Source organism: Taudactylus pleione, unplaced genomic scaffold, assembly GCF_031769625.1.
Source record: "Taudactylus pleione unplaced genomic scaffold, aTauple2 ptg000212l, whole genome shotgun sequence".
Classification (NCBI taxonomy): Eukaryota; Metazoa; Chordata; class Amphibia; order Anura; family Myobatrachidae; genus Taudactylus; species Taudactylus pleione.
The window spans coordinates 10,540,925-10,567,278 of NW_028284614.1; the positions used below are offsets into that span (position 1 = coordinate 10,540,925).

Sequence of the window (26,354 nt, forward strand, 5' to 3'; positions counted from 1 at the left end):
TCTGTACAATCTAATTGGACGTTACAGTGACTTTTCAGGTTTGTTAATATGTTGTTTTCCTGTGCGGGTCTCAGGGACGCAGCGGCAGAGTGAGCAGGAAGGAGCTGCGCCGTATCGTAGACTGCATGATGTTCCGAATCACCGACGAGCAGTTCAAGGAGTTAATGATCATCCTCGACCCAGAACACACCGGATTTATCGGCTATCTCCAGTTCTTAGACTTGTTCGAAGAGAAAGAGTCTGTTGTACGTTCCTATCAGCAGCCATTATCATTTTGTGTCTGGTCTGGTCTGCGCCCTGAGGGCCTGATTCAGAGCCGCTCGTAAGCGGCCGCTCGTTCGCTCCGAGCGATGTTCGCACATCTGCGCATGCGTATGGGTTGTAATGCGCATGCGCCAACCAGTCAGTGCGGTCGGAAATCGTGTGCTCGCAAAATAGCGAATGCCTGCTAATTTGAGTGACAGGATGAGGCGTTTGCGGGTGGTAACAGAGGAAGGTGCTTGAAAACGGGGAGTGGAGATCCGAACGCAGGCGTGTCAAACGGTCAAAACGGGCGTTTTAAGGGTGTGCATAATTAACAAAGCAGCGTCATCGACCACGTCACTTGGTTGTCTTTTAGCCTGAACTGCTCGCATGATTGCGGTAGGAAAATGCTACCACAAGAATAGCGAGCAGTTCATACGCCGTCCGATGTACTCGATTAATCTAATAAATAGCGGAGATGACGTATGATGCGAACGGCCAAGGGGCGTCTTTACAAAATAGCGAGCGCATGTTTCGGACGCTCGCTCAGACATAGAGGCGTCAACAGACCGCAAAGAGCGAGCTCTAAATTTAAATAGCCGGCCCCTTTTTCTGAACGAGCGAGTGCAAATAGCGTCCGGCTCTGAATCAGGCCCTGAGATCACATGACGATATGAGAACTGGAGCATCCCTAGTGCATATATCACCAGCTTAATGGGTGGGATGCAGTAAAACTACTTGGAGCAATGGTAGAAAGTTCTCTTTAGAGGCCATCCATTGCAGGGTGATTGCGATGTAGGGATGACCAGCGATGGTCTATGGTTTTGCAACCATCGATGGTCTGTGGCCGATGGCAAGTGTTTTTGACATGGATGGTGGGCCACTGACTCCCTACCATTGATGCCAATGCACTGATGTTGAACAATGGCGGCCTGAAGTCTGCTCATAGATGGTAAAAACAGGATACGTTCGGCATCCCAGCAGTCAGGATGCCAACGCCTACAGTACCGGCGCCGGCATCCCGGCTGCTGGGATACTGAAGGTAAGTAGCAGGTTGGGGGGGGGGGTTAGGGGTTAAGCACTAGGGGGAGGGTTAGGGATAGACACTAAGGGGGGAGGGTAAGGTTTAGGGTGAGGGGAGAGGGAGGTTAGGTGTAGGCACTAGGGGGTGGGGTTTAGGGTCAGGCTCCAGGGAGGGAGGGTTATGGTAGGGAGAGGGGGAAGGTTAAGCCAGTAAAAACCCATCCACAGCGAAGAATCGGCTGTACGACAGGATCAGACAGGTTTGATAACCAAACGAAACGATCCAGACCATTTTTTAGCCGTTTCCAGGCCGTGAGCGATTATCATGCGGTATCTTATAGATTGTCGTTCAGATAATGGCCAGTTTTGGAACAAAAAGGAAAAACTGTAAGTTCTGGCTGTATTTCAGGTTTTGCAGTTACAGAAAGTGTCATAATCCTTCTCCAGCAATGTTTAAATTAGAATAACGAACAAACCAGAAAGTATCTCAGGCTTAAAGAACTCCCATTAAAAAGTGCAGTGTGTGTTATTTGGAAATGAATAGTTACAAGCAGTGTCGGAAGCACAGTGGATCCAGGGAGTACAGCCACTGCAGGGTTTGGAGTAGAAGGGGGATCAGCAGTGCCAGGGCTCGGACCCCTCAAAGAACCTCTCCTCCCCCCCCCTCCCTCCTAGGGCTCTGGTGATCATAAATCGTACGATACATGCTCAGATGAGGCTCCTGCTCTGCGCTTTTGAGAGCAGGGTAGAGAACTGAGAGCCTAAAGCAACATCACTGTGCCCCTACACAAAGTAGTTACTGTGGCACCCGGTGATGCCCCTGTAACCAGTACTGTAACTTGTACGCAGATGTGGGGGGACAAGTTTCTGCAAGTTTTAAAAAAAAAAATGTCAATTATTATTATTTTTTAAGACTTCTGGGGAGATTTACTTACATCTAAAGAGGTAAAGTTCAGGTATCCATAGCAACCAATCAGATTGCAGCTATCATTCATTGGATTTGTCACTTCCTGATTTTTTAAATCCGCCGCTCTAATATGACTGGGGCAAGAATAAGCTACTCCCATCCGTTAGGGTTTTGCAGACACGGTTCCCAGTGCTATTGCTCAGGCTGGTATAATTTCTTGCCATATAGGCCCTCATTCAGAGCCACTCGCTATTTGCGGTCGTTCGTTCTAAAACAAGGGGTGGCTATTCAAATGAACCGTTCGCTGTTTGCGGTCTGTTCACGCCTCTATGTCTGAACGAGCGAACAAAACTTGCGTTCGTTTTTTGAAAAAATACGCCCCCTGGCCGCTCGCATCCTACGTCATGTCCGCTATTTATTAGATTAATCGAGTACATCGACCAGGGTATGAACTGCTCGCTATTCTTGGGGCTGGTGTTTGCTACCACAATTTTGCGAGCAGTTCTGGTTCTAAAATAACCCAGTGACGTGGTCAATGACGCTGTTTTAAATATGCACACCCATAAAACGCCCGTTTTGACCTTTAAGCACGCCTGCGATCGGATCTCCACTCCCCATTTTCAAGCACCTTCCCCTTTTACCACCCACATACGCCTCTTTCTGTCACTCAAATTATCAGGCATTCGCTATTTTGCAAGCACATGAATTTCGGCCGCACTGAGTTGTTCGCGCATGCGTATAACGATCCGTACGCATGCGCAGTTGGGCAAACATCGGTCGGAGCAAACGAGCAGCGACTTGCGTCCAAAACAGGCACAGCTATGGGAGACCGCAACATACATCTCTATGGGTTCCTTTATTTTCTTACATTTACTTTTCATAACTTATTATTTTGTCTAAACTTGTTTACTTTTAATCAGACAGGTCACAAATGGTTAAATAATCCCAGACAACCAGCAAAGGAAACCCCGATAGTTCTGCCTTTGGATACGGTGAGTTCCCCGCAGAGCCACTGCTCAAGCGATAATTAAACAGATACTATGATTACAGTTGTGGATCTGATTCAGAGATGGTCTCAATGCAGATGTGTTCAGTTGAGCGATCATCGGTGATCTGCGCATGCATATGAGTCGCACCATGCACGCGCCGAGTTTCATTACCGACGGCGGTGGCTGCGAGGACTTGGACGCAATGTGATTGACAGTCGGGAAGCATTGGTGGGTGGTAGTGGGGGAGTGGAAACTGAAACGCAGGCATATTGCGACCGTTTTGGGGGGTGTGCCTCTGCTTGCAATTGCGACCCCCTATGCAGTAAAAATAGCTCCGGCGTCTCAGTTCCCACTGCCATGCTGGGCGAATATAGGGTTACTCGGATAGTCGTTTATCGGCCAATGTGCGTCCAATGGTTGTGTCTCCGTATGCAAGCGGTATTTCAATACCAAGCTAGACAGCTGCAACATTTGCATATTCTCGCAAGCGTGCTGTGTAAAGGATCGCAGCCGAGAAGCCATTTCAGTTCCTGGGTATGGTATTTGCTGGTGTTTCAGCAAAGTTAAACATGTAAAGGTTTCTTTGGATAAAACTCTGCACAGAGGGGTTGATTCAGACCCACTCGCGAACGCTATGCACTCGCAAGCGGGTCGTTGTTTACCCCCTGCCTCCGGCGTGCGCATGCGTGACACCCGGCTAGCGATGGGCGCTCCGTCGCTACGGGTCTCGCACCAACGGGGCGGGTGTCGATTGTGATTGACAGCTCGCCCCGTTTTGGAGGCGGGCAGGGGGGGTGGCTGGACAAACGGAGGCCTTCCGTTTGTGGGCGGCCCTACTGACATCACTAGTGATGTCAGTAAGTGTACTTCCTGCTCTATACCATGCCCCCTAGTGTATGACATTTTGGGGGTGTGACCACATGCCACGCCCCTCTTCTTGTCATGCTTGGGGCTTGCCCAGCACTCCAGCCCCTCCCGGCATAGTGTGGATGATAGAGCAGCTCTGGTATTTTGGTCTCACTCCCTCGGATGGCGTCACCCAGTGCTGTCGGCACCCCCCCCCCCACCCCCTCGGTTATGTCACTGGCAATGGGGTGTTTGCATGTTCTCTGAAGACCTGTCAAGATTGAGCTCATGGAGTTGCAGGCTATGCAGACTTGCGCTGTCACATTTCAGACTGCTCTCCTGCACAGATATAGGGGCTTGTGCAAGTGCACACTGATAACAATCATGGCTGTGGAACAAAGCCGGCGGGTAAGGCAGGGGCATATTAAGAGAGGAGGGGGCCCATGTGCAGTGTCCGTCCGGGGCCCCCTACTATACGGCGGCTGGCGCGGCGCACTGAGCGCTGAGCCGCAGCAGTAGACTCTGGGCACTAGTGTGTCCCGAGTCTACTGCGCATGTGCAGGGCACCGGGAAAATGGCACGGCAGTGATTTCCATACTGCGCAAGCGCAAAACGCCGGGGAAATGGCCGCAGTGGCCATTTTCCAGGCGATTTTTACAGCGGTGATGCCACCGACGTGAGACTCTGGAGAGGTAAGTATTAAAAATGTGGGTGCAGGGTGTGCAGTGTGGAACCCTCCTGGACTCAGGGGCCTGTATGCCTCGCACACCCTGCACCCATTATAGATACGCCCCTGAGGTAAGGGCAGTGCGTTTACATAGATTCTCAGCAGGTAAATACTTGCATTTAGTTACGTTAATGCAATGCGATTCTACTTTGGCCCCATTAAATATATTATTCTGCCGACAGAGGAGCTGATTCTGAGCCGGACGGGTATCTGTGCACAAACGCAAATGGTTAGTTTTTGCAAGCATGCGCACATGCAATTTTTTGCGTATGTCCGCCCTTAGCTGCGTAGGTAACAATGCAAGTGCACACAGCCGTAAGGAGATTGATGCGGCTGGTGCCATCGCACAGGGCGGATCAAGCCAAACTCACCCGGCACGGCAACCCGCGCCCTGCTCCGTCTTCCCGGCTCCCACACTGTGTGGGGAGAGACATCATGACGTCTCCTACCAGATCTGCTCCTCGGAGCATCCTAGGAAGTTCCGAGCAGCAAACTGCAGATGTGTCCACATGCATCTATCCTCCATGCGCTACAAGTCGCGCTACACATAATGCGTTAGCGCCGTGTGTCTCGGTAGCGCCAAGCGTCTTTTCGTTTGACTATTTCCATTCAAATGTGTCATAATTGCACAGTGATGCGAATAGTTAGCACAAGCAGCTTCTGCTGTGTAAAATGATATGCCTATATTCTGTGTGTGACTGCGGGTGTATCTGTATGCGAAACGCTACGTTACAGTGTCACAGCCGCTGACACCAGAGAATTAGCCATTTTAATCAGCAGAAGCTGATTATGCGTCCTGTTCGCATCGCTGCTCAATTAAGATGCATTTGAAGTCGCACAAAAAGCCGCTCAGCACTAGCGAGTCACGGCATGGCGCGACTAGAAGGGCTGTGTAACGCACAAAGAGATTATGTGGACACATCTGTAGTTACCTAGTAGAGAGGTTTCCACATACCCACCCCCTGGGGCACACAATATTGGTGACGATCGGGGGTGCGGCACGAGGCGCACTAAATCGCTGTTACGGGGCTGCGAGTGCATATAACCGCCATGAAATGTGGACGTGTCATAGCAGTGTCATGGGCGTGAATCTAAAGCTCTGTGCGATTCGTGCGCACGGGGATTGGAGGTCTGTTTCTGACAGATCTCTTAAACCTCTCGCCTTTAGCATGGGGCTGGTGCATATGCATTGAAGATGGTTTCGGCGGTGGGTGTACAATCGGTGGGCGGCACGCATTTCCACTTGCAGACGCATTAGCCCTACGGACTCTTGCATTAGAATACAATGGTAAAACTACTTCTGCCCTAAACTACAGTCACTTTGCGCAGGACTCAGAATGAGCCCCAGCTTTTCCTGTCTGTAGAACGTAACCCACGGCTTTATATAATAATCCTTTGTCACTTCAACTTGCTTATGTTTCAAAATGTTAAGAATTAAAATAAAAATTTCGATTTTCTCAATTGATAACTTATCTAATGTTCTTTGCATACATAAAGCCGCGCATACAGCTTACAAATGATACAGTAATATTACCGGACGCTGAAGACCTGGAGCGCTCCGAGTGACAAAGTGTTAAAGGCTGACATGCAGATTAGGGAGACGTTTATATGTAAATTACTCCACAATGTAGCTGCGTCTTTTTAACAGTATCGCAGTTCTGTTTACTATCATCGGCGAGGCAGCCAGACGAGATCCAAGCTATTAAATAAGAATTAATTCAATCAGCCAGCCGGTCCCAAATTTTACATTCCAAACTGTGCGAATTGCTTTTGGAAATGTATAGAAAACATTAAAATCTGCAGCCACGGTCGTAAATCCCAGTCCGGGGTGACAGCGCAAAGGCCGAATTACAGGGAACCAATTCTATATTCTGTATATATATCCTTTTCACCACCCTAGACACTGCCCTGACCATAGGGTTTATGCTGAATGTGGTGTGACTAGAATAGACACTTTAGCTACTCTGTTCCTTACAAGTCTCTTAATTGGTCAATAAAACAGGTTGATTGTTTACACACCGTGATTGGCTGGAAACCATAGTAAACCAAAGTAAATCTAGATCTTGGCATGGGATGTAGTCAGGAAGCCGATGGTCTAAATGCCAAGCGCCGGCTTCCCGACTGTCTAATCCCGGCAAGGTACTGATGACAGGCATCAAAATCCTGACGCCTGTCATTAGACCTAAGTCGGGAGCCCGACGCCTGGCATACCAAACAAAGGTAAGCCGGGCGGAGACAGCTGCACGGGGGGGGGGGGGGAGGGTTAGGTTTTAGGGCTCCCAGGGGGACTTAGGGTTAGGCCCCCCTGGGAGGGTTAGGTTTAGGCTAGGGGGAGGGGGGTTAGGGTTAGGCACCCCCGGGGGGAAGTTAGGGTTAGGCACCCCCCAGGGAGACTTAGATTTAGGCTGCGGGGAAGGGGGGGTTAGGTTTAGGCACTTAGAGGGGGGTTAGGGTTTGGCACTAGGGGGGAGGTTAGTGTTAGGCATCCCTAAAGGATAGGGTAGGGAATTAGGTTAGTAGTACTTACCTTAATTAGCCATCAGGATCTTTACCCCTGCCAAGCTTCCGTTGCCGGGATTTGAACCATGCGACCGGCGGTAATACCTACTACAACCCTTGGCATATATAACAACATTAATATGTTATTTTCTTAATCATCCTGATAAGGCGATTATCATGACTGCTTAATACAGATACCACTGGGTAAAGTTGTGCCCCCTTTTACCGGTTTGACTTTTTTTTTCTTTTCACTTCTAGGTGAAAGCCATTCTATGCGATAAGATTAGCAGCCATTGGAAGGACTTCTCCAAAGCCCTCCAGTCACATGACACTAAGGGATCGGGGATCATCAGCAAGGATCAGTTTAAAAGAATTCTCCAGTCTTGTTGCTCATCCTTGTTGGACGACCACTATAACATGTAAGTCATTTAATGCAGATTTCTGAGCATTTGTTAGTAAGTGTATGCAAGTAAAGACATTAACACTAGCAGGGTGGGACTTCATAGGCGTATTAGCCCCTGAGCCAGGTTTTGTAATTTCATATATTTCATGCTACCGGTTCTGCTTAGTGTTGTGAAGTGCAAATTATAAAGTGGTTTATGCTCTAAAGAAGGTGTGTGTAAAGGGTTTAATAATGAAGGAATGGATGGAGGATATTGTCAAGGTTAGAAATAAAGTAGATGGATATAATTGATTATATCCCTTCTTCCCATCTCTCTCAACCTCTTCCCCCAGTGTCTCTCTCTCTCTCTGTCTCTCTCTCACACCATCTCTCTTCCATCGCTGTCTCTTCCAGCCCCTTCTCCCCTGTCTCTCTCTCTCTCTATGTCTCCCTCTTTCCTTTTTTCTCTCTCTCTCTCTCTCTCTCTCTCTCTCTCTCTCTCTCATCCCCCATCTTCCACCCTCCCTTTCTCTCCCAGCCCTTTCTTGCCATCTCCCCCAGCTATCTCCCCCCATTTTTATGTCCCTCTCCCACCAATCTTTCTCTTCCTATCCTCTAAGTCTCCCTTTCACTCTCTTTCCCCTCTTTTCTCAATATCCTTTCTCTCTGCTCAAGAAATCTTATTCTTCTATGTGCTCTCTGATCTGGTCCAGCGGCAGATTCCTTACAATGTCTTAGTATAAAAGGGATCACCTGGATAACATACACAGATGGCAGAGGCTCGTACACTTTCCTCTCTTCACCCCAGCACCTACCTCCATGTCCTCTGATCACAAGACAAGAGATAAGAGGCAGGGTGACATTACAAGAGCTGGGCTCACTATATCGTCCGTCTGCTCTCGCCATAGAAGACTGACGTACTGTATACTGTAGGTGACTAGTACCATCACCTAACTACAAGTGCACTGCACACTGTGCAAGTATTACCTTACCAACAGAGTCTGTGTCTTTTTGTGATGACAACCACTGCAGCACTGTGATATAATATGTATCATCGGACTCTATATATACTAAATCCGATATGGTATAAATAGCTGACGCTACCGTGTTATATGCATGCCGTACATGCCTACATCTTTGCTGCAGTCGCACAAAAAAAAAACCCTCTCAGTGCACCAGGCCCCATGAGACTCTGATAGCATCTAAGTCACAATGTGATGCAACTAGGACGCACCAGCAGACTGTGCTGATTGATTTGATATGTGACACTTGTTTGTCTGTGTGCGACTGCACCACATTGCGACTTAGACGCATTCTCAGCAATAAAAGACACGCGCCGCTAGCAGAGTAGCTCAGGACCCGGCGGCTCACTCACGCCAGGCAAGTCGCGCCGCGTGGCGTATTGAGGCTAGCTGTATGAGGTCACAGCTGTATGAATTTTCCTTATGGCTATTTATTTTATGCAATTACTATTACTTCCCAAGAGAGACACTTGTTTCTCCTCTGTCTGTGATCTGAGTAGATTGATTGGCTGCCGTTCAGGACCTCTATAAATTTTGATGAGGTTGATTATTTTTGTACCAAATTTATTTCATTGAAGTTGTGATCCGTCTTATAAAATGTTCCAAATACTATTTACATGTGGGGCCCAAACTCTATACCCACTCTTATTTTAACAAAATACATTAAATTGGTCAATTATTAAATTATGCATCAAATACATGCTAAATAAGTGTGACCATCCCCCCCAAAAAGAGAGGGTATTTTGCTATTTGAACCTTGGAGACTCACCATGTATCTTCTCTATGTTACACTTCCAGTTATTTTTTTTACGTGAAAGTGAAAGTATTGATGTTCTAAAGGGGGGTATCCACTAGACGATAAAGTTGAACGATAATGATAAAATCGTTCGATAATCGTTCGATAATCGTTCAAACATTTGCAAATCATGCAGGAATAATTGGCAGAATGCCCAAATTAAATGCATCGTAATATGAGAAACAAGGACAAACAATGTAAAGTAAATAAAATAGTTTCATTTAACGGGCCCTCCATCTATTTCCGTGACTATAGGTCCTGCGCTTGGTCCACTGCATTGCAAAATACATTCAAGAAAAAAAATGAACAGCTTGTGCAAGAGCTAGCACTGCACACTGCACACAGGAGATAGGGGGCGCTGGTGCACACAGGAGGTAGGGGGCGCTGGTGCACACAGGAGGTAGGGGGCGCTGGTGCACACAGGAGGTAGGGGGCGCTGGTGCACACAGGAGGTAGGGGGCGCTGGTGCACACAGGAGATAGGGGGCGCTGGTGCACACAGGAAGTAGGGGGCGCTGGTGCACACAGGAGATAGGGGGCGCTGGTGCACACATGAGGTAGGGGGCGCTGGTGCACACAGGAGGTAGGGGGCGCTGGTGCACACAGAAGGTAGGGGGCGCTGGTGCACACAGGAGATAGGGGGCGCTGATGCACACAGGCGGTAGGGGGCGCTGGTGCACACAGGAGGTAGGGGGCGCTGATGCACACAGGAGGTAGGGGGCGCTGGTGCACACAGGAGATATGGGGCGCTGGTGCACACAGGAGGTAGGGGGCGCTGGTGCACACAGGAGGTAGGGGGCGCTGGTGCACACAGGAGGTAGGGGGCGCTGGTGCACACAGGAAGTAGGGGGTGCTGGTGCACACAGGAGATAGGGGGCGCTGGTGCACACAGGAGGTAGGGGGCGCTGGTGCACACAGGAGATAGGGGGCGCTGGTGCACACAGGAGGTAGGGGGCGCTGGTGCACACAGGAGATAGGGGGCGCTGGTGCACACAGGAAGTAGGGGGCGCTGGTGCACACAGGAGATAGGGGGCGCTGGTGCACACAGGCCCCTCCAAGTTCTTAAAACACACCTGTTTCACACTTTCAGTGGGATGTAGTCACCATCCTGGTGGTTGAAATGACAATTTCTCTTTTCTTACATCTCAGGATATGTGATCACTATGGCTATGGCTCTTCTGACTGCGTTGCGTACATGGATTTCTTGTGCAATTTGGGAGTGTCTGTCTGTCACGCCGGTGACTTGAATGGTGTAAGCACCGTCATTCTAGACAGAAACCAGTTCCAAGAGGAATTACGACAGACCGATCACTCTGACAGGTAATTGAAATCTGACGAGAATACAATAGGCCCTAAATGCATCTCATTGTCCTACAGAGTAAAACATTCAACTGAAGTATATTTGCTGTTGGATAAGTCACAGCAGTGCAGTAGGGAGCACTTTTAAGGAAAATTCCCCAACCCCCCCCTTCCTCACTCAATTTCTTGTTCTACCCTATGCCTCCATATTGCCTGCGACTCTCCAGCTGTTGTGAAACTACAAGTCCCAGCATGCACTGACACAGTTTTAGCATTCCCTAATAGCAAAACTGTGGCAGTGCATCTTGGGACCTGTAGTTTCACAACAGCCGTAGAGTCACAGGCTGGCCAGGCCTGAAGTAGGCATTTACCAATTCCCGGTTATGTATATAAACCAATTTTTTTTTTTTCTCAGATAATATGTCCAAATTAAATCAATATCAGTAATCTCTTTTATTGCTAAGGATATAGATATACAGATATATTCACCAACTATATTTTATAAATACAATATAATTCTGCAGTTCACTGATTATATCTTACACATAGGGGTACATTTACTAAGATGGGAGTTCTATTAAGAAGTGATGTTGCCCATAGCAACCAATCAGATTCTACTTTTCCTTTATCTAGCACCTTCTAGAAGATAATACCTATAATCTGATTGGTTGCTATGGGCAACATCACTTCTTAATAGAACTCCCATCTTTAGTAAATTTACCCCTTACAATCCCTCAGAACATAAGTCTATCTTTATTTTTCCATCTATACGTGAGGAATGTATTACTCGTGTTACAGTAGTAGTTTCAGCAGTTTATAATGATATCACATTCTTGAGAATATTTAAGGCAGGGGTGGGGAACCTTTTTTCTGCCGATGGCCATTTTGATATATATAACATTATTTGCGGGCCCATTGTAGGCCACACACACCGTTAGTGTGCCATCACATGGGGGTGTGGCCACATTCGCCGGTGATTACAGCAATTCCCGGAGCATCCTGAGGATGCTCCGGGGAGCTGTAAGGGCAGCGGTATGACCGTCTGAAGCTTCCTAAGGCGGCACTGCTGCATAGATTCTGGCTGCAGGGTGAGCATCTTTTTGTGCGACTTTTTACCTTCAAATGTGTCTTATTCGCACAACGATGCGCATAATTAGCTCACGCAGCTTCTGCTGATTAAAATGATATGCGGCATGCCTATATTCTGTGTCCGACTGCTGGTGTATCTGCATGCGAAATGCTACGTTACAGAGTTACAGCAGCTGTGACACTGTAACGTAGCGTTCAGCATGCAGATACAGCCGCAGACGCACACAGAACATAGGCATGCCGCATATCATTTTAATCAGCAGAAGCTACTTGTGCTAATCGCATCGCTGTGCGAGTAAGACATATTTGAAGGTAAAAAGTTGCACGAAAAGACGCTCAGCGCTACCGAGTCACGCAATGGTATGGCGCAGCTAGAAGGGCTATTTAAAGCACCAGGAGGCTAGATGTATGAGGACACATCTTTACCAGCAAAGAGTCTGCTCGCTCTAGCAACACAACATTGAATATTGTATGAAGACAAGAACAGAATGATGCCATTGAGTTACCATGAGAAATAGAAGATCGCTTGCTTCCCAAAATAAAATAGTAGCCTTTGAAAAACAAGTGACTCTTCTATTAGATTACGTGCCAAGAAAAAAATATTAAAAAACATTAATTGCTTTAAGATTTAAAACTATCCCATTAAAAAAGTCTTCTTTTTTAAATAAATCACAATAATAGGTTTGATAATTACAATTCTCATTGGCTTGCTCCTATAGATTGATAATTCTGTAGTTTACACAGTCATGTGATGACCATGGCAACCACAGTCACATGGCAAATGATGTAGGAAGCAGAGAGGCTTTGTAATGCCAATGTGGGCTCTATTTGCAGTGTAAAATGTGTGTGTCCAGCTGCCATACATGTATTTGGAGAGTATTTAAAAAAGATTTGTAAGAGGAGCTAACACAAATTACCATCAGATGCATGTTTAAAAGGTATTTCGCTTGACTGCTGCTTTATACATTTTTGTTGTAATATCTATTTAAACTAAAATGTTGCTTTCCTAAGATGCCAATTGACTGCAGTTTGGGCCGCTGGATTTAAAAGGGCAATAGCAAGCCTTGGTTTGCATTTATTGTTATTGCCTGTTATATCCAGCAGTCAAATCCACTGTTTTGTAAATATACCCCCATGGTGTCCTAAATCCAAAATGATGTGATTTACCAAGTTGAACGTGTTAATGCTAGGCTTGTACTACAGTAACTTGGGCTTTTCTCATTATTTTAAGAATGAAAGAAATTGAAAATCAAGCCAGTCACTTTATCAGAAACATTGCTGTGGGTGATGTGATTTACAAGCTGAAGGACTGTATGACGAAGCACAGTTTTACGCTAAAGGAAAGTTTTCTTGCTTGCAATAGACAGTCAAATGGAAAAGTTTCAAAAAAAGACTTCAGAAAGGTAAGCACAGGCTAGTGCAGTGGTTCTCATTTCCCACCTGAGCATCCCCTGGCAGGCCAATTACGTTATTAGTACCCCCAGCAATTGCAAAGCAATACATTTATAATGCATATAATTGCTATTAGATAAAATGGTTAGGAGTACTATGTATATAAAAGAAAATGAAAAGAATAGAATGAATTGTAGAGTTGCGATTCCCACATATGTACAATGTTAAATTGTCAATAAAACTATAGTCATTATATGATTTCTTAGTATTTTTTTAAAATCTGTTTTATGGGCCTGATTCAGAGCCGGACGCAATTAGCGCTCGCTCGTCCAGAAAATAGGGGTGGCTATTCAAATGAACCGTTCGCTCTTTGCGGTCTGTTCACGCCTCTAGGTCTGAACGAGCGAACCAAACTTGCGGTCGTTTTTTGGAAAAATACGCCCCCTGGCCGCTCGCATCCTACGTCATGTCCGCTGTTAATTAGATTAATCAAGTACATCGACCAGCGTATGAACTGCTCGCTATTCTTATGGTTGGTTTTTCCTACCACAAATTTGCGAGCAGTTCTGACTATAAAATAACCCAGTGACGTGGTCAGTGACGCTGCTGTATTAATTATGCACTCCCCGTTTTCAAGCACCTTCCCCTGTTACCACTCACATACGCCTCCTCCTGTCACTCATATTAGCAGGCATTCGCTATTTAGCGAACAAACGATTTTCGGCCGCACTGACTGGTTCGCGCATGCGTATTACGATCCGTACGCATGCACAGTTGGGCAAACATCGCTCGGAACGAACGAATGGCCGTTTACGAGCGGCTCTGAATCAGGCCCAATGTTCTCACAATTACAGGGATAGACTTTTTAATTGTTAACCAGTGAAATTAGTAAGGATTAAAAAATAGATATCAACTCATTAGGAAATTATGGAGATAATGTTTCTTCCCAAACACTCTATATAACCTAATCATGTTCCCTAAGCATATGTGTAGAAAATCATAATAGTGGATTTATTCTTACTAGAAAAAAGTATACCAGTTATAGTCTTTTAAAGAGTCTATCCACCACACATTTACTTTACTGGATGGGACTAGCTCTTAACAACATCACTCATATTAAATAGGGAAAGAAAAGGTAGTCCACCAGCTCTGCTATTTCACTTTAATGGTCTGGGTGTCCAACCATATTTACAGTCAAATTTGGGATTGCACAATAGAAGGGTCTCCACTTATATAGAGCATGTCTGCATTATGGGCTGATTCAGAGATGTATGCAGTGCCTCATAGCCGCAGCCTGATTGTCAGGCTGTGGCGATTAGAAGGCAGAGCGGGGGCGTTCTCGGGCAGCGTTACTGGAAATGGGGGCGTCACGACCCCGTTTTCCGGGAGGGACGAGGCCACAGTCTGCACGCAGACTTCCTGGCCTCGCAAGCTGCCAAGACCTGGTCAGGCTGTGGTAAGCTTCAGCTACCGCAGCCCGACCGAAGGGACAACAATTACAACCGATGGTCTCAATTGTTCTGATGGTAATCCCAGGCTGTGACCTTGGTCGCAGCGCTGCGATCACGCAGATGCAGCAAGAAGGTGTCCGACACAACCTTCTGCATTTGCATTTTAAATGGACGGGATTACACAGTCGCTCGTGCAATTCCGTCCATCTCTGAATCAAGGACCTGAGTGTGCAGATCAGTTGGAGTGACTGAATCACAAACAGCCATTTGTTTGTCATTGTATGATGAGGGCATGTGCCATGTAGGCTACCACATTACTAAATCTACCCGCTGTTAGGCGCGACTGCAGAAGTAGTGTATGAGGACACATCTCTATCCTTCTTCTGAGGCCCCCTCCTCGGACAGTCACTCTAATCACTCTCTCTATTGACAGGGCGCCATCACCTGGTCAAGCACTGTAACTTGTTTCACCTGAGAACCTCTCTGCTGCCACCTGCAGGTCACACACTGACCTCACAATAGGCCACTGCTCCTCTCCTCACTGAGGTCTATGCTGAGCTCTAAAAGCTACCCTTAGGTGTCACAGCTCTTTCTAATCCTGTAGGGGAGAATCCTAAAGTCAAAGACCTTAAATGGTGGCCAACTAGCGCTACCTAACCTGTAACTATGAATCTTTATTCTGTTTTAGTGTATACAGTCATCAGTTATATATTTATTAATATTTATTAATGTTTACTTATATAATGGCTGTATATTCCATTGCGCTTTACAATTGGGAACAAAACAATGTGAAAACAAGCCTGGGGAATAGCAGTAAACCCGCCTAATATTTAGTACACCCCAGTTTATAGAACACACCCTTCTTGTGGTGTTCCTCCTCCTATTATATAACAACTCCACCACATCGCTACAGCCAGCATCTGACCTTCTGGCGCCTTTCATTTGATATTACAAAGGGCCAACTCTGCTCTAGTAATAAGCATCGGAGCACTGTAGTGTTATAGTTGCCTCCCCTCTGCTCTGCCTAATAATAAACATCGGAGCACTGTAGTGTTATAGTTGCCTCCCCTCTGCTCTGCCTAATAATAAACATCGGAGCACTGTAGCGTTATAGTTGCCTCCCTTCTGCCTAGAATTAAGCATCGGAGCACTGTAGGGTTATAGTTGCTTCTCCTCTGCTCTGCCTAATAATAAACACCGGAGAACTGTAGCATTATAGTTGCCCCCCTATCTGCCTAATAAGAAACATCGGAGCACTGTAGCGCTATAGTTGCCTCCCTTCTGCCTAGTACTAAGCATCGGAGCACTGTAGGGTTGTAGTTGCCTTTCCTCTGCTCTGCCTAATAATAAACATCGGAGCACTGTAGCATTATAGTTGCCCCCCCCCCTCTGCCTAATAATAAACATCGGAGTACTGTAGCGCTATAGTTGCCCTCCCTCTGCCAAGTAATAAGCATTGAAGCACTATAGGGCTATAATTGCCTACCCGCTGCCTAATAATAAGCATCGGAGTATTGTAGAGATGTCAACGTTTGGGCTAAGGAGCGTGTGGTAGAGGATTAGAAGTCGAGGTTCCAGGTTGGGAAAGGAACCGAAGGTGAGGAGCCTGAATGTATGTCCTCCTCATCCACAAGTACCGGATGTTAGCGAGACCTGACCAAAGCGCAGAGTCTAACCTACTGGGAGGTGTTCACCAGTGACCTCTCCAATCTGGATTTGGGTTTAAGCCGCGACAGCAGGCAGGTCGCGGCCTTTTGGTCAGTTATCCGGCACAAGTGGGAAACAGAGGAACTCAATCACAGGTAAAGCACAGGAGAAAGGCACTCGGAGTCATTACTTGGATAACGTACTAAGGGCCTGATTCAGACCCGGACGGTATCTGCAATCCGTTCGCAATTGCTGATGGTTGCTGATCTGCTCATGCGTATGCATCGCAGTGTGCATGCGCGAACTACACTGTGCGATCACAGATCCCTCGCTCGCCCAGCATAACCAGCCCAGCAGAGTGAGTGACAGGAGAGGCCGTTTGTGGGTGGTGACAGGGGTAGTCCAGGAAAAACAGGGGAGTGGAGGTGCGAACGCAGGCGTGCCCGAGTGTTTCGGCGCCATTTTACAGGCGTGCATAATTAACAGGCAGCGTTATAGTACACGTCACCAGCCATTTTTTTCCTCTGTTTTCCTCGCAATGCTTGCGGTAAAAAAAAGCTACCACAAGCACTGTGTTCACATCCGATAGTGGTCGATTTACCAATGTTTTCACAAACTTCCAGGAGATGACGCGGGGCAGTGGGCGTCTCTGCATTCACTAAGGGGAGTCTGCATACACAAAGTGAACACTCATACAGACACGATGGCGTGCTTATGCCTTGGCGAGCAATCGCTACCCTTCACGTCACTTTCAAATATTTGTATACGCATCATGCGAGCGTACGCTCATAGCGACCGGGTCTGAATCAGGCCCTAAGTACATACACTGTTGATCCAGACGCAGAGCTGGTATAAGAGAATGGCACTTCAGGAGATTGTACTCGGATGACGTACTGAGTACACACTGCAGCTCCAGACGCAGAACTGGCACAGGAGGATGACACTTAGGAGATAGTACTCAGATGAGGTACTGAGTACACACACTGTGGATTAACACTAGGAATAAATCACAAGACGGAGGGAGCATGGGACCTGAAACGCTGCAACAGCAAGTATTCACTGGAAGAGCGACGTTGTACTGGCAACATCCTGTTGTCCAGAGCCTGGCTAAATACTCTAAGGTAACGGTACATTGAAGGACAGTGTCAGCTGACAGCAACCAATGCTACCATTGGGTAAAGGGCTAATCAGGTGATATAGACTGACATGGCTGCGCCCATGACGGTAACCGCAGGAACCAAATCACGGAGCAACACATGGATGTTCTAGTGGACCCCAGGCATAATCCTCAGCGCGTCATTCGACACCGCACCTGGCGTCTGACCGCTCAAGAAGTCAGGGAAAGCCGGCGCTGAGGTGAGTTACGACCGATCCTAGGCCGCAACCTGACAGTCCCCCCTCTACCCTTTCAGGGTGGACTCCGGACACCTACAAGTCTTCTCTGGAAATTTCTTGTGAAAAGCTCAAACCAGCTGTGGAGCATGGACATCAGACGCCTTGATCCATGCCCGTTCTTCAGGTCCGTACCCCTTCCAATCAATGAGATACTGAAGATGAGTCAACTGGTGTCGAGATTCAAGGATCTTCTCTTTCTACTTCAGGGTCCATAGGGTATCCACAGGATACCTTGGGTATAGGTGTGACGTCAGTCGCAGGGCACCAAAGAGTTAAGCTTTCAGCCTCCCAGGATGCACTAGGTCCCCCTCCTATACCCCGCCCCCGGGCCAAGGCACCTCAGTTTAGTTTGGTGCCCGGCCGGAGTCGGGTGCACCTGTTGGAGTGGGGGCTAGAAGAGCCCCTGAAGCTTATTCTATCATGCAGCTGTGGCTGCACAACTGGATGAACAGCATGGACAGTCAGTCCTGACGTCCATGCTGTCTTCCCTACACCCCGCCGGTACCAGAACGCCGGTACTGATCCGGGGATGCTGGTGGGCGTCTGGGGTCACAGCTAGCGGTGACCCCAGATGCTCCGGACCATGGCCGGATTCAAGGGGGACAGAGGTAAGCAGCGGGGTCCCGCGGTGGGTCCCCGCTGATCACATGGTCCTAAGTCCCCAGGCAGGGGGCTCCCTGGGGACTGGCTGCAGCGTGGAGCCAGGCGACCAACCTGCGCTTCCACTACCCCCTGGGACAGCGGACCGCAGCAGAGCGGTAGCGCTGCGGCGTCCCAGGGGTTAAATGCATGCCAGGGGAGCGCGCCTTCCCTGTCTCACAGCCGGCGCCTCCCCCGCTGCACACAGCCCTCTCTGCATGCTGCCGACTGGTCCTGTGGCAGCGCTCCTCCCCCAGGCCAGCCTCCTCTCTGCTCCTCGGCGGCCATCTTCTCCAGAACGCATGGTGAACGCTGCTGGAAGCGCTGGACGGAAGCATCGTGGTCTGGGTCCCCCCGCATACCTCTCCTCCGCTGTGGTCAGGTCTGTGTATGCAGCGCTGTGTCCTACCAGGCCCTGTGTCTGTGTAGTTGAGTGATCAGCGCTGTTAGTGCAGGAATTGTTATTTTTCTGCATTGTATGTGACTGTGCTAGCGCTGCTGCCTGTAATCTTTTCTTCTCTAAACTGTCAGCTTTATTACTGTCCCTGTTCTTTCTGCTAAAGCCCTTGCGGTGCGGTGCTGCAGGGTGGTCTCTCGCCTATTTAATACTTAATTGGTGAGAGAGGTCACATACGTGGTGCCATCATGTCTGAAAGTGATTTTCCCCTCCGGCTACAGTGTACCACGTGCAAAGTACCGTTAGCGGAGGGGGAGGGTAGCGCGGAGGGCCTTTGCCGGCAGTGTTTGTCCATGGCGCGGCCTATTACGGTTACAGCACCGGTACAGGAGCCGCCCTGGGCTTGTTTCGCTCAGGCGTTAACAGCTTTAGTGGGCCAGTTAGCTCCGCAGCCCGCGTTTACTCCGATGGGTTTGTCCCAGCAGTCTGTGGTGTCGTCACCCATGCAGGGGTTCCCACGACAATTGGTGGTACCCCACAGTCTCCCTATTTCCCCGCTCCCGGGTTCTCAGGAGCCAGCGTGGGTTAACTCCCTGACGAGTTCTGTACAGCACTTGTCGGATGTGTTGCAAGGGGAGTCTGTGATGCGGTCTCATAAAAGGCCGGTGGCGTCTCTGTCCGCTCCTTATGAGGATGACGAAGGGACGTCTGATGATGGGGAGATTCTAGATCCTTACGATCAGGAACCTCTCCATACTAAGGACGCTGATGCTAAGTCCAAAGTATATATTCCTGGACTTATTCGGGCGGTCCGCACAGCCTTGGTGATTGAGGACGAAGTTCCCCCAGCGGCTAAATCTAAGTATGCCTTTTTCAAAGATGTGAAGGGCGATGCCACAGTCTTTCCTCTTTCGGGTCAGTTGGTGGACCATTTAGAGGAGGCGTGGAACAACCTGGCAAAAGATACCAGCCGCAGAGACGCCTGGCGGTGGCTTATCCGTTCGCGGATAATTATTTTGCGAAGTGGGAATCCCCTCCACAGGTGGATTCTCACGTGACCCGTCTTGTCCGTAGTGCCACATTGCCGATGCCATCCATGTCCTCCCTTAAGGATGCTACGGACCGCAAGGTAGAAATCTGCCTGAAGTCCGCTTATTCCCTTGCAGGGGGGGCAGCACGGCCGGCTATGGCCATTTGCTGGGTTGCCAGAGCGATGGAGCGCTGGGCGGATTCATTAGAGGCTTCTTTTGAATCCGACTGTCCGGCTGATCAGGCGGAGTTGATTGGCAATCTCCGTGATTCGGCCACCTACATCAACGAGGCGGCTCTAGACATTAGTACTCTGGTGTCTAGAATTTCTTCAGCAGCGGTAGCTGCTCGTCGCACCTTGTGGCTGCGATCCTGGAAGGCGGACGCAGATTCCAAGAAAGGTCTGGAAGCGTTGCCGTTTACCGGAGAAGTTCTCTTCGGTCCGGATCTGGATAAGATTGTGGCCACGCTGGCGGCAGCCAAATCTGCCTGTCTCCCGTCGGCCGCTGCTCCTTCTGGTTCGGGACCATCGTCCTTTCGGTCATCTAGGGCCCAGGGCAGGCCCAAACCACAGTCGTTTCCTCGACAGGCTGGCCCTAAGAAATCGGTCAAGCCCCGGAAGCAGGCATGGAGTACCAGACGTCCGGCCCCCAAGCCAGATGACAAGCCTGCGGCCTGACGGTCCGGGCCTCCCTTTGGGGGATCCCAGGGTGGGAGGCCGCCTGCTACAGTTCGCCCAGTGTTGGTCGACCACTACGACAGACACTTGGGTTCTGGAGGTGGTTTCCCACGGATACGCCCTCTCCTTCCGGCACAGACCCCCGGCTCGCTTCTTCACCACGGGTCTCCCATCAGACCGGAACAAGGCTACGGAGCTGCGGAAGGTATTGCACACTATGCTTCAGGCTGGAGTTATAGTGGCGGTTCCATTCTCCCAGAGGGGCCAGGGTTTCTATTCAAATCTATTTTTGGTACAGAAACCCAATGGGTCATATCGTCCGATTCTCAACCTCAAAGCACTCAACAAGTCTTTGCGGGTCCCGAAGTTTCGGATGGAGACCCTACGGTCCATCATTCTGGCGCTGGAACCTGGGGACTACTTGGTGTCATTGGACATACAGGACGCTTACCTGCATGTCCCTATTCTTTGGCGCCATCAACAGTTCCTCAGGTTTGCAATCAGCAGCGACCACTTCCAGTTTCCGGCGTTACCTTTTGGCCTGGCAACAGCACCACGTGTTTTCACCAAGGTGATGGCGGTCATGGCGGCTTCTCTGCTGCTGCAGGGAGTCCGCATGTTGCCGTATTTGGACGACCTGTTATTGGTGGCAGGATCTCCAGAGCTCCTGTTACGCCACTTGGACCTGACCATTGCACTGCTGCAACGGCACGGCTGGCTAATCAACTGGCAGAAGTCCACTCTAATCCCGTCTCGGAGGATTCTGCATCTTGGAGCCTTATTGGACTCTGGACAGCAAAGGATCTTCGTGACGGAGGACAAGATCTCTGCTTTACAGTCAAGGGTGCGCAGTTGTCTGCACAGCCGCCGGGTGTCCTTACACTCGGCGATGAGGTTACTGGGCTCCATGGTGTCGGTGTTCGACATGGTGGAATACGCCCAGTTTCACTCCAGACCTATGCAGCACCTGATCCTGTCCAAGTGGAACGGGCTGACTCAGTCTCTGAAGTCCCAGACGATTGTGCTCACCCAGGAGGTTCGCCTGTCCCTTACGTGGTGGTTACAGACGACCCACCTCAACAAGGGACGTCCGTTCTGGGTTCCAAATTGGGTCCTGTTGACAACGGACGCCAGTCTTCGGGGCTGGGGAGCAGTTTCGGGTCCACACTTGTTCCAGGGCAGGTGGACGCCGACAGAAGCGGAGCTTCCAATAAATATCTTGGAACTCCGTGCGGTCTTCAATGCTCTCCAGCAGGCACAGCGGTTTCTCCAGGGTCGCCCGGTGCAGGTCCAGTCGGACAATGCTACCACCGTGGCCTACATAAACAGGCAAGGAGGAACTCGCAGTCGGGCGGCTCTCGTAGAGGTCTCTCGGATCCTGGTTTGGGCGGAGCGCAATCTTCCGGCCATATCAGCGGTCTTCATCCCGGGAGTGCTCAATTGGGAGGCGGACTTTCTAAGTCGCCAGGACGTTCATCCGGGGGAATGGTCCCTGCACCCGGACGTTTTTCAACTACTGGTGGACAGGTGGGGTCTTCCAGAAATCGACCTCATGGCGTCCCGGCACAACAACAAGTTGCCGGTGTACGGGTCTCGCACAAGAGACGAAGGGGCGTCTCTGGTGGATGCTCTGTCCGTCCGGTGGACGTTCCGGTTCGCATACCTGTTCCCTCCGGTCTCCCTTCTTCCACGGGTAATCCGGAAATTCAAACAGGAAGGAGGGATGCTCCTGTTGATAGCTCCCGCGTGGCCCAGACGGCACTGGTTCTCAGACCTTCAGGGTCTGTCCGTGGACATTCCTCTGCGGTTGCCGCTACGACCGGACCTTCTGTCTCAGGGTCCTTGCCTTCACCCGGACCTGACTCGGCTGTCTTTGACGGCGTGGCTGTTGAGACGGCCATGCTGAGGTCCCGGGGGTTTTCCAGCTCTGTGGTGCGTACCATGTTACGGGCTCGGAAACCGTCTTCCGCGAGGATATACCATCGCGTGTGGCATACGTTCTTCCAGTGGTGTCGACCGAGAGGTTATGCACCGCGGGAGTTTCGTCTGTCTCGGATTCTCGCCTTCCTGCAAGCGGGACTAGATCATGGGCTTCGCCTTGCTTCTTTGAAGGTACAGGTTTCGGCCCTATCTGTCTGGTTTCACCGTAGGATTGCTACAATCCCGGATGTGCGCACCTTTATGCAGGGTGTTCTCCGCCTTCAGCCGCCCTTTGTTCCACCTGTGGCGCCTTGGGATTTGGCTGTGGTCCTGAGGGCTCTCCAAGGACCGCCGTTTGAACCACTGGGCTCAGTGGATCTTAAATGGCTAACAGCTAAGACTGTTTTCCTTCTGGCCATTGCTTCGGCCAGACGTGTTTCTGAGTTAGGGGCTCTTTCTTGTAGACCCCCTTTCTTGGTTTTTTATGGGAACAGGGCAGTGCTCCGCACTCGGCCCGAGTTTCTTCCCAAAGTTGTTTCCCAGTTTCATATTAACGAGGAAATAGTTGTTCCGGCCTTTAACTCACCGGGTCTTTCCGTGGGTGAGGCCTCTTTGGATGTTGTGCGGGCCTTAAGGACTTATGTTGACCGCACTTCTTCGTTTAGGAAGTCGGACGCTTTGTTTGTCCTCTTTGGCTTCCGTAAAAAGGGTTGGCCTGCTTCAAAGCAAACTTTGGCAGCCTGGATCCGTATGGCTATTTCTGAAGCTTATCTTCATGAAGGCCTACCGGTCCCTCCTTCTCTGAAGGCTCATTCCACTAGGTCTGTGGGTCCTTCGTGGGCAGCTCGACGTGGTGCCTCGGCAGTTCAGATCTGCAAGGCTGCTACGTGGTCTTCTGTCCATACCTTCGTGAGGTATTACAGGTTTGACACCTTCGCCTCTCAGGATGCTTCCTTCGGGCGGCGGATTCTCCTTTCTGCACAGGAGCGTCCCCACCCTTAAAGGATACTGCTTTGGGACATCCCCAAGGTATCCTGTGGATACCCTATGGACCCTGAAGTAGAAAATATGAGATATGGTAAGAACTTACCCTTGTTATCTCTATTTCTACGAAGTCCATAGGGTTCCACAGGACTCCCGCCCTGTCGCACCTGTGCTGCAGATGGGCTTTGCTCTGGTCACCGGTTTTCCGTCTCCCTCTGGTGAGAATGTGATTCTTGTATGTGTCCAGATCTTTGTTCTCTCTCTTCCTTCTCCTCCTCCGGCCTATGGCTTGGTAACTAACTGAGGTGCCTTGGCCCGGGGGCGGGGTATAGGAGGGGGACCTAGTGCATCCTGGGACGCTGAAAGCTTAACTCTTTGGTGCCCTGCGACTGACGTCACACCTATACCCAAGGTATCCTGTGGAACCCTATGGACTCCGTAGAAATAGAGATAACAAGGGTAAGTTCTTACCATATCTCATATTATTTCAAATTCGACTCCCAGTTGAGTATGAACTTGAGGTGTCTTGGGTGGAGAATACTGGAATTGGAAAGAGAAACATGAAATGTGTTGAAAATTTTCAACTGAGGAGGTAGCTCTAATTTATACACCACTGGATTATAAGAATGCGATATGGTCCAATGAAGCGTGGAGCAAATTTCCTGCTTGGAACCTTCAACCGAATGTTCTTGGTTGACAGCCATACTCTGTCTCCAATTCTCAGAAGAGGAACATCAAGACGTTTTTGATCCGCAAACGTCTTGTAATTATTAGAAGCTTTTTTTTAAAGAGGAGTGAATATTTTTCCATACATCAAAAAATTATTCCACAAGATTTGTGACAGCAGATATTTACATGGGAGGTAAATATTGAAAATCCGGAACACGTGGATGTTTACCATATACTGCAAAAAATGGAGTGGAATTTGAAGAGGAATGGTATCTAAATTATGGGCAAACTCTGCCCAAGGTAACAAATCGACCCAGTCATCTTGAGATGAGGACACAAAGAGTCTAATAAACGTTTCCAATTCCTGATTTACCCTCTCTATTTGGCCATTTGTTTGCGGGTGATAGGCGGATGAAAACTTCAGTTTAATTCCAAAAGAGGCACATAAAGCCCACCAGAATTTGGCCACAAATTGCACACCTCGATAAGACACTATCTCCTTGGGTAGTCCATGGAGACGAAAGATGTCACAGATAAACACTTTTGCCAACTGTGGTGCAGAAGAAAGTCCAACCAAGGGAATAAAATGGTCCATCTTCGAAAATCGATCTATTACCACCCAGATAGTATTATGTCCCCTAGAGGGTGGTAACTCAGAAATAAAAGCCATCGACAGATGAGTCCAAGGAGCATCAGGAATAGGCAGAGGACCCAAAGGAACTATAACTTTATTGCGAGTGGATTTATGCTGGGCACACTTGGCACAAGAAACAATAAAATTCCGGACTTCTCCCTTAATAGTGGGCCACCACTAAGAGCGCTGTAAAAACGTAAAAGTCTTGAGGATGCCGAGTGGCCAGCTAACAAGTAGGCATGAGCCCAAGTTAATAAGTTCTTACGTAACTGAGGTGCTACAAAGATTTTGCCTGGAAAAGGGAGTCAGAAGTTGGGTATGAGCAAAAACCAGAGGATCCAGAATCGGACGAACTTGAGGTTGAGCTTCCTCTTACTGCGGAGGTAGGAAGGACTGGGAAAGAACATCAGCTTTTTTATTTTGTATACCAGGACGAAATTGGACCTTGAAATCAACCCTGGAAAAGAAAAGAGACCAACCAGCTTGTCTAGCATTCAAATGAGAGCTGTCTTGAGATATATAAGAATCTTATGATCAGTGATGATTGTAATAGGAAACTTAGCGCCTTCCAATAGGTGTCTCCATTCCTCTAGTGCCAATCGCATAGCCAACAATTCTTGGTCCCCTATGGCATAATCTTCACGGCCGGGGAAAATTTACGAGAAAAGAACCACACGGGTGATTCCTTCCATCTTCCGCCACTTGTGACAGTACAGCTCCCACTCCTACTGAAGAGGCATCAACTTCTAACATAAAGGGTTTCTCAAGTCATGGTTGACAAAGAATTGGAGCTGTAGAAAAAGCTGTTTTAAGTGCTTGGAAAGCAGCCACCGCTTCAGGAGGCCAAGGAGATGGGTTAGCACCCTTCTTAGTGAGAGTCGTGATGGGGCAACAATGGTAGAAAAGTTTAAAATGAATATCCTATAATAATTGGAGAAGCCAAGAAACCGTTAGATGGCTTTCAAGGAGTTTGGTTGGGGCCAGTCCCGGATGGAACTTAGCTTGTCCGGATCCATTTGAAGGGAATTTCCCAATATGATGTGCCCCCAAAAAGGCATTTGGAGATCTTCCCGTACAGATAATGGCTTCGAAGATGGGACAAAACCTCTCTGACATGTAGGCGATGAGACTGTAGGTTCTCAGAAAAAATTTAAATGTCGTCCAGATAGACTACAACAAATTGATAGAGGACATCTCAAAAGATTTAATTGACATAACTCTGAAATACTGCTTGCGCATTACACAACAAAAAGGACATCACCAGGTACTCATAATGGCCATCACGAGTATTGAAAGCGGTTTTCCACTCATCTCCTGCTCTGATGCTGATCAAATTGTAGGCTCCACGAAGGTCCAATTTAGTGAAGAGAGATGCTCCACGAACCTTGTCGAAGAGCTCCGAAATGAGTGGCAAAGGATATCTGTTTTTTATTGTGATTTGAATCAGCCCACAGTAGTCTATACAGGGTCTGAGCCCTCATGTCTTTTTTCTCCACAAATAAGTATCCGGCCCCAGCGGGAGAAGAAGATAGTCTTATAAAACCCTTGGCAAGATTATGCTTTATATAGTCTGACATGGCAGCTGTTTCAGGAACCGATAGAGGATAGATACGGCCACAGGGTGGTATTGTTCCAGGAACTAGATCTATGCCACAGTCCCAAGGGCGATGGGAAGGCAATTTATCTGCAGTTTGTTC

At 48.8% G+C, this 26,354-nt stretch overlaps 1 protein-coding gene across 1 annotated transcript in view; it reads left to right on the top strand.

Annotated features, from left to right (window-relative positions):
• Positions 1 to 26,354, top strand: part of EFCAB6 (EF-hand calcium binding domain 6) — a 174,060-nt gene that overhangs the window by 83,061 nt on the left and 64,645 nt on the right. Inside the window, exons 12-16 of the mRNA XM_088478314.1 lie at positions 75 to 245; positions 3,094 to 3,165; positions 7,493 to 7,653; positions 10,583 to 10,753; positions 13,053 to 13,224. Of these exons, the coding sequence (XP_088334440.1) occupies positions 75 to 245; positions 3,094 to 3,165; positions 7,493 to 7,653; positions 10,583 to 10,753; positions 13,053 to 13,224 (747 nt within the window). The remainder of the gene's footprint in view (positions 1 to 74; positions 246 to 3,093; positions 3,166 to 7,492; positions 7,654 to 10,582; positions 10,754 to 13,052; positions 13,225 to 26,354) is intronic.